At 44.3% G+C, this 11201-nt stretch overlaps 1 protein-coding gene across 1 annotated transcript in view; it reads left to right on the top strand.

Moving 5' to 3' along the window:
* Positions 1-1169: 1169 nt before the first annotated feature.
* The window catches only part of csmd2 (CUB and Sushi multiple domains 2), a gene marked incomplete at both ends in the record, with an annotated part of 366782 nt that continues 356750 nt past the window's right edge, over positions 1170-11201 (top strand). The window contains one exon of the mRNA XM_084080385.1: positions 1170-1377. Within this exon, the coding sequence (XP_083936511.1) occupies positions 1170-1377 (208 nt within the window). The remainder of the gene's footprint in view (positions 1378-11201) is intronic.

Here is an 11201-nt window from a genome sequence, read left to right as displayed (position 1 = left end):
TAAAGCTGATGTTTATAAGGCATGGCGGTTTATTTGGCAGTAGAAATCCAAGTATCATATTTGGAATAATTCGGAATATTCAAAGTTTTTGCTGGTGTTTTCTTATTTCAAGTGAGCTCTTTCAAATGTTGATAGGGTTAGATATAAGAATTTAGAGAAACTCATCGTGTGCCCTCCCATGGTTCTTTCTCTCTCTCTCTCTCTCTCTCTCTCTCTCTCTCTCTCTCTCTCTCTCTCTCTCTCCTCACACACACACACACACACACACACACACACACACACACACACACACACACACACACACACACACACACACCACACACACTCTCTCTGTGAGAGAGAGAGAGAGAGAGAGAGAGAGAGAGAGAGAGAGAGAGAGAGAGAGAGAGAGAGAGAGAGAGAGAGCGAAAGAGAGAGAGGGAGGCAGGCGCAGAGTAGGAGCAGGTCTGCAGTGTGAATCTTGGCGTCGTACTGACCCAGGATGCTGTATTATAGCCAACGCTTCAGAATCAGCGCTGTATAGTGTTTGGAATACACTAGAATAATTTATATAAAACATCTTCTGGAGAACTTCTAAAACGAAACGTTTGGTGGATCCGGACAACCTTACAGTATGTGGCTCTCCATCCATTATGCGTCGTTCCATAATTCTTATATACATCTGACGAGTTAAACATGGATTATCGGCATGGCAAAATGCTGTTATTAATATGGGAGTAAATAAAAGACAAATCACTGCCTTGGAACAAACTGAAGGACGGGATCTCCCGATTTAACGAGCTCTGGTGGTGATATCGATTCCTAATCTGGAACTATAGAGGGATTTGTGTGTGGGTTGTGTGAGTGTGTTTCTTTTTTTCCCCTTCTTTTTTTTTAAAACGCGTGGGCAGATAAGTCACCACTTGCATTTCTCTCCACTGGATCTTTGTCGTCCGTTATTTCGGCGTGAAATCTTCTTCTACACAAGAGAGATCCGCTGTAACCCCTCGGTCCGCATGACATGGTTCAGTCCAGCTCCGATCGGATCCGAGCCTCGATGCGTTGGGATATTTCTCATTCTCAGCGCCGACACCAAGTGAATTTCACGAATTTCCCTTTCCAAACCATCTGAGAAACTACCGTGGCCTGCCTGGAGGAAAAAAAACGAGGAAAAAAGAAAAAACGCTACCATGACAGTTGCCTCAAATCGGGACCAAACGGAAGGAGGACCAAGGAGAGCAGGCTGCGCATGCAGCGGCAGGCATCATATCCATAACGCACCGCCGCGGAAAAGGGACGGAATACAGATTTTTGCGCTGATGAAGATGGGATTACAAGCGCACCATTGGAGCCGGGTGCTATTCTTATATATGGGGCTACTGGCCGCCTCGGTAAAGGGTAAGTTTCAACCCCCGTCCGTCCGTCCGTGCACCAAATATAGGGTAGGCTATAGCTATAGCCTTGGATCAAGACTCATAGATGTATTTGATCGAGTCTGACTAAAAGTCAGACTCGATCAAATACATCTATAGATAGTCTTGATCCAAGGCTATAGGGTATAGGAGCTATGTAAAGAAATGCAGCATCCCCTGGCTGGATGGCTGCTGATCATCACACATCTTAGACTACACCAGTGGGTTTTCAACCCTTTTCATATCAAGGTCCATTATTTATTCGGCATTTGAGCCACGGACCACCGTTTGATGAGATTTAGACTCTCAGACCCCAAGACTTATAATATTTTGTTGTCGTTCGTTGGATACGATTTTGTACACAATTCCATGCTGTATTGATGTGGTACCATAGGAGCGACGACAGGCAAACGTTGATCAAAATAACAATTATTTAATTAAGTGATGCAGATGTTTAACACTAATGTAACTCTTGAGAGCGTAAAATGAAACCAAATGGACCCGTAAGGGTCCATTTGGTTTCATTTTACGCTCTCAAGAGTTAAAGATCTATAAGGGTCCATTTGGTTACTAACTCTCCATCATTTAGCTGGGGACCCCCTGGAACCCCCTCAAGGACCACTGGTGGTCCCCGGGACCACTGGTTGAGAACCACTGTCTCACACTACACCTTTTGCTCAATGTCGCTTTTAATAAAACAGGCAAAGAAGTTATCATAGACATCAGGCTTCTTTCTCCCTTCTCCAGGAGAGGAGAAGGGCGGCCGGCTATTTCGTAACATCGTTTCTGCAGGAATTGCTGATTCGATCCCTGTCTGATCTGTGTGCAAAACGAGCGTGTTTGTTAGTAAGGAGCGATTATTATAAGATAGGGATCTCTAGTGTGATCTCCCCAGAAAGAACCGAGGTTTCTCGACACACACATGCAGGCAGCAAGGCAGCGTTGTTGTAATTCGTGACACGGACTGTGTTCCCGTGAGGGATCAGTGGTGTGTTTAAGTATAAGCGCTAATTATTATGCTAATGTGTCCAGATTAGGGTGTTTTGTTATGCCCCCTTGTACTGGTTTATTGCCACCCATCTATGTTGTAGCCATAAGACTATTCTCTCAGCGTTATTCTGACTTATTTTTTGCCCACACATTATTTATTCTGTCAGAGAGAGAGAGAGAGAGAGAGAGAGAGAGAGAGTGTGTACATGTGTGCCGTGGGACTTCTCTACTGACTATAAATGTAAATTTAATAATGTACACTGGTGTGAGATATGTAGGATTCCTCTGTCTATAATAAGTAGGCCTATATCTAACAACGTCAACTGGCTCGTGGACATTTCAACAGCTTTTATATTATTAGATAGGCTATTTTCAGATCACGCCAATTACTGAAATGCTGAAAGCAACGGACCCGGTGCGATGTTTTTCTTTAAATAAATAACGCCATGGTTTCTATAAAGAACGACCATGCTGGTCGTTCTGTACAGAAACCATGGCGTTATTTAAAGCTCGGGCAGTTTGGTGAATGACTGCAATGATGTGTGTGTGCTGCTCGAACAGGTTCTTTGGCAAGAGAAGCAGCCGTTTTATCACTGTCCTGCCTGGCTCCACCGCCTAGAACGTCGACTATTTTTAGTCAAAGCCCAGAATCCTGCCACCGCGACAATATGAATTTGACAGTGAGTCGTGGCTCTGTTCAATGTAGACTTTTGGTTTATAGGCAGCCTTAAAATCCACGAGTGAACAGAAATAAGGCTATTTTTCTCAGTAGGCCTATCTATAGGCTAGGGAGGCTACTGTAGGTCGCATCACATGGATGTTTGGGTGCTATCATGGGTTGAGTCTGTATTTTATGAAACCAAACGACACACAAAACCTCCCTATAACTCAGTGTCACCCAATCTTTACCAAGTTCCTATACGTCACGCGGGATATACAGTTGTCCAAATGGGTTTCTTCAAGGGTGAGGTTATGGTATATGCGAAATTAATTGGCTATACTATATTGCTACAGTGGACGTGAGCTTTCTTAACATAATGTCCACAATAGCAATCATGAGAGAGAGAGAGAAGAGAGAGAGAGAGAGAGAGAGAGAGAGAGAGAGAGAGAGAGAGAGAGAGAGAGAGAGAGAGAGAGAGAGAGAGAAGAGAGAGAGAGAGACGGCCTAGCAGGTCCCTCACTGATGCAGCCAGCAGCAGTTGCCCCTTCCTCCCGTTGAGCGGCACCAGAGGCTTACTCTACTGCACAGTGGAGGCGAGGAGAGCGGAGGCTACTGCCGTTTATTGCCCACACATGCCCCCTGCTTTGAAGACTAAACTGTACACATTGCAACTAATGGTGTGTGTAGCCTACAGCAGGCCGCCTATATATCACGTCGAGCAAGTCAAAAGATAGCGTCCATAATCCATATAGCTATGCTCTTTGACAATTCGTTTTCTGCAAATGTCTCAGCTAGACCAGTGGTTCTCAACCTTTATAGGCCGCGACCCCCCAAAATAATCATATTTGAAATGGGGACCCCCCAAAATAATCATATTTGAAATGGGGACCCCCCAAAATAATCATATTTGAACTGGGGAGCACCCTGACAAGCACTTGGGAATTGTAGGAGTTGGGGTATTTTGACTGAGTTCCACAGATACATATTGAAGATAGCCAATATACAAGCTCACAATGCCTTGCAAGCTTGTAGCCTAGATCGGCTTTTTTCACAATGTTTGCCTCTTTCTTATTTTATTTGACAATTTGGGCAATGCCCAGTTAGGGTAGTTTGATGATAAAAATGTCTTAAAAGTCCTTAATTTGTCACTTCACTGTCATTTGGGGACCCCCCAAAATCATGTGGGGACCCCTCTGGTGATCCCGACCCACAGGTTGAGAACCACTGGACTAGACTACACAGTGCAGCACTTTATGAGCCCTGCATTATCTGCCTTTATGAACGGGCCTCATTAAAAAACATTTTATGTTTTCTGCCCTCTGGCTTGCTTATTTTTTTTACTGGATTTCGCGGGAGCGTTAAGAGACATGCTGGGGAGGGTTTCTGGCTTAAGACATATTGAGTTGTGAACGTTGTTCTGTCTCGCTATACTGCCAAAACAAGTCATCCCCAGTGGACCCATGGCTCAATAAAAGGTAATCAACCTGCATTCATTTAATCGCAGCGATGGCAGCAGGGGATGAGGCCTGATTGGGTGTGTGTGGGGGGGGTACGGACCGGGTGGCAGCTTGGACATGACTCATCTCGTCTATATTTCAGCACATGTTCCAGGCAGGCACAGAACCTGAGCACCACCAGTTTGGCCGGGTGTTGCTGTAGATCAGGTGTCTTCAACGTGTTTCAGGCCAAGAACCTCTTAGCTGAGGGAGAGATGAAGCAGAGACCCCCCCCCCCCCCCCCCCCCCCCCCCCCCCCCCCCACACACACACACACACACACACACACACACACACACACACACACACACACACACACACACTATATATTGGAGACATGTTAAATGTGTGTTTTCAGACATTTAACACACAAACCATCAATACTTTGTAAACTTGACCTCTGGCTCGGTACTTGGTCTGCTCTTTCTTCCCTGTACACCAAACCTCTTCGCCGAAAATAGCCATCTATTAGTAGTTGTAGATCTGCTATTTTCGGCTAATATTCCCACAGAATAGGGATGCGATGGTTCAAGTGATTAATGTGAAAATACAAAAATAAAGTCCCTATCACGCAAAGATTTTGCGGGCCCCCTCGCAATATCTCTGAGGATCCCCTTGGGGTCTCGGACCCCCTGTTGAAAACCCCTGCTGTAGATCACCGCAGCGCGGGCGCTATTAGATCACCGAGACGTTCACTCACTTATGTCTGCTTTCACAGGGGGATCACTTTTCGTCGTCTCCTCCGTCGTCTGAATTTACCGCAACCACGCTCTCATTTATCAAACCATCTATTATTTATGTCCGTATAGTTGCGGTGTCAGTGTATTGCCATGACGCAACCTCGTGTAACGTCGTAGGCCCACGTAGACTCACTGGAAGTCTTCTTGACGCCCGGTGCAGCTTTTAATCCAGGACGCTGGGCTCCACCTCGCACAGCTACAAAGGCGACATTGTGTGTGTGCAAGTGTATTTGATTTTGTGTGTGTGCGAGTGCGTGCGTCACGGTGTGTGCCTACGTAGTGAATGTGTGGACGTTAACTTGCGTGTCCACGTAACAGGTGTGTAGTTCCCTCACGCTCCATTTTCAAGAGATGAAGAGATAGATTGTACATTCATTTTTGATTGGTTTGTTACTTGCTTTGGCAATGTAGTAAACGTATGTTTTCTCATGCCAATAAACTAAGGCCCTTTTAATTGAATTGAATTGAATTGAATTGAATTGAATTGATAAAGAGGAGCTCAGTCTCGTGTGTATAATGCATAATGTCTAGGCTATACGCTTTTGATACAACACTATAGCCACACATAACGCAAACAATTGTGCACGCAATTGTGGCAATAACTGTCCCCATGCGTTTGGAGGTGTGATGAGTAAAGAGGTGGCAGGGTGACGGGTTTAGTCTTAAAGTCCCTTTGCACTATAATATAATGCCTGGCGTCGATCGGTTTCAGGTCCTTGAAACATTTCAGGACCTCGGAGAGCGACCGCCAAAGCATTGACTGCTGTTCTTCATCCGTGCACGAGATTTCAGCACCATGGATAGCTCCAGCCAGAGGCCTCTGAAAAGCGGCTCAAATTCTCTTTTTTTGACGAGTGGAGAATGGAGAGCAGTTGTGGAAAAAGTACTCACCTTTCTTACTTAAGTAAAAGTATCAATACTGCATTGTAGAAATACTCAATGTTACAAGTAAAAGTCTGGAATTCAAAATGTACTTGAGTAAAAGTACAAAAGTATTGGTACCAAAAGTAAAAGTACTCAAATGTTTGAAAATACGTCGCGATGCGTAGATCAGCTATTTTCAAATAGCCTTGCTATAAATAGGGTTAAAGTGGTTAATGTAATGTTTTATAATGTAATAATTTATATCTGCAAAGTAACTAGTAACTAAAGTTGTAAAATAATTGTAGTGGAGTAAAAGTACAATATTTGCCTTTGCGATGTAGTGGAGTTGAAGTAAAAATGTGGAGACTGGAGAGTGGCAACTAAATCAACTCTGAAACGGCCTATCTCGCAGTGTAGAGTCATTATGGTCCCCGCCATGGATTATGAATGGGAAACACATTGAAATTCTTCCGTCGCTTACTGTTTCTGTCTCTTTCTCAATTTCTACGTATATGTTTGATCCTCGCGTTGGTTTTATGCATCGATTTCCCCTCCGCTCGTACGAAAATTCTAACTCCATATTTATACTATACTACAACGTGGTGTTTATTGCTCTCGGCCGCACAGCCCTCTATTCCCTCTCATTTCTCATTTTTTCCCCCTTGTCCGGCTCTGCGCTCTGCATCTCAAATTCCCTAGTATCTGTTGAGTGGGTCTCCCATCTGCTCTCCTCCATTCACTGATGAGCATTGGGGGAGCAGGGGGAAAGGGGTGCTGAGGCTGTATAAATGAAAATATCTTCTATTTACTCCAACTGACAATTGTATGGAATGCTAAATTAGTCCTTCATACTGCACTGATGGATAGAGAGGAAGACGTGCTCCTGTGTGTGTGTGTGTGTGTGTGTGTGTGTGTGTGTGTGTGTGTGTGTGTGTGTGTGTGTGTGTGGTAGGGGGAGGGGGGGTGGGGGGGTTCAAAAGATGATATTTAGATCAGTCGTTCTCAAACGTTTTCATGTCAAGTACCTAACAATTAATTTAGGCCTATATTTGGCTGCAGACCTCCTTCTGAAAATGTTTTGTGCCATACAATATTTCTTTTGTTAAAATGTTTTTAAAAAAAAACATTTTTAAAAACGTTTTTGAAAATAGCAGATCTACAAGCTCACAACCCGTTGCAATGCAATGCGTTGTGAGCTTGTAGATCAGCTATTTTCAAATAGCCGTAGGTAAACAGATTTTTATGCTATATTAACACATTTTGCTGGGGACCCCCTGGGCGCCCCTCAAGGACCCCTTGAGCGGACCCCACTTTGAGAACCACTGGGGTAGAGAAATGTGGAGGACAATAAGGAAGGCATGTAGGCGAGAGAGACAGAGAAAAATGGGGGCTGAGAGGGGGATAAATGCACACCAGCAGAGAGATAATCCCATCCTTGTGTCTATTTTGGTGCCGTTTTCGTGCTGGGGTGATTTTCTTCTCTGTAGTAAATGATCTGTTTGGAGGCTCATTTTCTTATCAGGCATCAAGCAGACTCCTATTTCTACACACAGAGCCCCTGCTAACAGCCTGTTAAGTGAGACGTGTGTGTGTGTGTGTGTGTGTGTGTGTGTGTGTGCGTGCGTGTGCGTGCGCGTGCGTGCGTGCGTGCGCGCGTGCACGTGTTGCCACCCCATACACTGATTCGGATGATTAGACTAAAGCATTGACAGGCAGGTCATTACACTCTATAATCCTGAGTGTTAACTCTTACGGGTCCATTTGTCCACTCAGAGTTAAATAAACACTCATGGTTTTATCGCGTATCTATGTCTACATTCCAGGAATCGCTGTATGACTGTCCTGCATGACTATGACTATGACTGTGTATCTCAAGAACCATTAATCCAATTGACTTCAATTGACTTGGCAGGTGGATTGATGATGACCCAATGAAGTGCGCTGTCGAGTGTGAAGTCAATCAGATGAGCGGTTCTCCATGAAACCGGCCCGCTCCGCATGGGCACCCTATCTGGCAAACTGCTCACCCGATCAACTTCACACTTGGCGGGTGTATTGCTGAGGACCAAAAGGAAGTGCAGTGTCGAGTGTGAAGTTGAATGGACGAGAGGTTGCCTAGGATAAGCCCGCTCCAAATGGTCACATGTTCTGAACGGGCATTGCACTAGTATTTTTTAAGAGCCAAGTGAGACGAGATGTGTGTGTGCTTTTGCATGCGTGCATGGCACAGGTGGACACACACTGTTGCCAGTGGTTTGTAGTCGGAATCTCTCTTGTTTTCCCTCTCTCTTCGTCTCTAGTGAATCACACTGTCATCTCTCTCCAGATGGCCGGAGCTCTATCATTGTTCTTTGTCACAGCACTGATCTCTCCTCTCCCCCCCCCCCCCCCCCCTCTCTCTCTCTCTCTCTCTCTCTCTCTCTCTCTCTCTCTCTCTCTCTCTCTCTCTCTCTCTCTCTCTCTCTCTCACACACACACACACACACCATTCTGGTTACATTTGTACCCTATCAGAGTTACACATTGGACTGTGTACCAGGGGACACTCAGACAGTTACAGTATAAGATGGAACACAGAGTGTTCAACCAAATGGAGCCTTACAGGTCTGTAACTCAGAGAGTGTACAAATGGAACCAAATGGACCCTTATACGGGTCCATTTGGTTCCATGTGTACACTCTCAGATTTAGAGTTCCAGAGATAAATTGTTTCATCAAATGGCTGTAAACTAACTGGGGGTGCTTGACATTTAAAAGGTTTGAGAATCAGTGGTGTGTTGGAGACACAGAGAGGGAAGATCCAACCCAGCAGTGGGAATCAACCGGGGAACGCTGCAGTTATATGGTTGATGCAAAACGCTTCTGAATGCTTCTAAATGACCCCACAGAGTCGCACATGATTCATTTTCAGTTACTCTAACTTACACTTCCCGTGCTGTCAATGCATCCTCAGCAAAGGTCTTTCAAATGATGGACATTGTTATAAACATATTCTCCTTCAACATAATGCAAGTAAACCAAGGACACCATTCACCGTTAAGGACACCAAATCAACACTCTCTCTCTCTCTATCTCTCTTGCACACACACATGCACACACACACGCACACGCACACACACACACACACACACACACACACACACACACACACACACACACACACACGCACAACCAGGGAATACTATCCCTCTGAGCCCCCTGTCATTGTTTCTTTTCATCCAAATTTAATCGGCTTCTTTCCATTTATTCTTCAGAAATGGGAATTTACTACCACTATACTCTGTAACCACAGTAACCCTGGCATCCCTATGTTGGGCATGTCATTATAGGCAACCATTGTCAAAACTTAGGAAGCCCGCTTCATTTATACTCTGCTGTATGGCCCTGTCGCACAGCGAAAGTGCAGTAGCAGATCCAAAAGCTCACAACATGCTGCATTGCAACGTGATGTGGCCTTTGTTTCTAAATCCTCCGAAAGTGAGGCAGACAATTCCATGATGTTTAGAAAGTGAGCAGAGCAGAGAGAGCAATGGAGAACGTGATGGTGAAGGAGGTAGACCTTTATTAATCCCGTGGGGGGGATTCCGTTTCAGCTTCACCCAGGGGCAGTGGTGAAAAGTAACTATGTACATTTATTTAAGTACTTAAGTAAAATGTTGCGGTGTTTGTACTTTACTTAAAGTAATGCTAGGTAACTTTTTCAATAAAACTAAAGTTAAATTGTATATCTTTTGTGAGTGGCAAATGTTTGACAACACCCACTCCATGAATTTCACCCCCGAAAGCCTTTTATTTATATATTTTCTATTGAACGTTGTCGGAGTTGACCTTCCCGCGAAAATGACGTCATCTGGCCGGAAAATGGAAGCGGAAATGCACCGGTTTCCTGTTTGGCCAGGAACTACTGCGCCGGTTTCCTGTTTGGCCAGGAACTACCGCGCTAATAACAAAAAGGAAACTCACGCTGATTTTAAGAGATTGTATGATTTGAAGAACGAAAAAAAACAGAAAAAGAAAACACAGCTCACGGTAACTAAAGCTCCACTGGCTAAGAGAAACGATCCACAGATCGTATAAAACAATTAAAAGAACGCTTTTTGAAACGCTTCCGTCTTCCGGTGAAAACGAATGGAATTCTGGGTAACGCAGTAATAAACAAACGGCCTGCAGTGACGGTAATGACCAGCAGAGGCTGCTAAAAATCGTTTTTTTGAAATTTGCACTGTACAACTTTAAGTATTTCCAATTTCCAATACTTTTACTTCTATTCCACTACATCTCAAATCCAAATATTGTACTTTTACTCCACTACATTTATTTGAAAACTTTAGTTACTAATATACTTGATTATCATTACAAAACATACATTAGCCACTTCAGCCCTATATACATTTTGGCCATTTGAAAATAGCCGATCTACAAGCTCACAATGCGTCGCGATGCGACGCATTGTGAGCTTATAGATCTGCTATTTTCAAAATATGTTGATACATTTGAAAACTTGAAATGGGACATTCTGCATAATGTGTACTTTTACTTTTGGTACTTTAAGTACATTTTGATGCCAATACTTTTGTACTTTTACTCAAGTACATTTTGAATTCCGGACGTTTACTCCACCACTGCCCAGGGGATGGCTGGTCATGTTGAGCACTCATGTGTTAGGGGAGCTCCTAGGGGTCAAGTGTTTTGCTCAGGAGCACTTCGACACGTATAGTATGCTGGGCGGTGGGGGTATTGGGGGCGAACCGGTGACCTTCTGATTACCAGACAGCCTCTATCCACTAAGCTACAACTGGCCCTTATAAGGAGATGGAGAGACAGAGAGAGATAGAGTTGGTTTCTTAATGTGTCTTATCAGACATCAACCTTTGTAGAGATTGAAGATTAGATTCCAGGTGGAAGGTATCTTGTCCCTTCCATCTGTCTGTGTTATTCCTTCCACCTCATCTCATTCACTCTCTCTCTTTCACTCTCTCTCTTTCACTCTCTCTCTCTCTCTCTCTCTCTCTCTCTCTCTCTCTCTCTCTCTCTCTCTCTCTCTCTCTCTCTCTCTCTCT

Source organism: Gymnoscopelus microlampas (genome assembly GCF_963454915.1).
Source record: "Gymnoscopelus microlampas genome assembly, chromosome: 15".
Lineage (NCBI taxonomy): Eukaryota > Metazoa > Chordata > Actinopteri > Myctophiformes > Myctophidae > Gymnoscopelus > Gymnoscopelus microlampas.
Note: the sequence above shows the minus strand (reverse complement) of the source record. Positions and strands in the feature narration are given on the sequence as shown.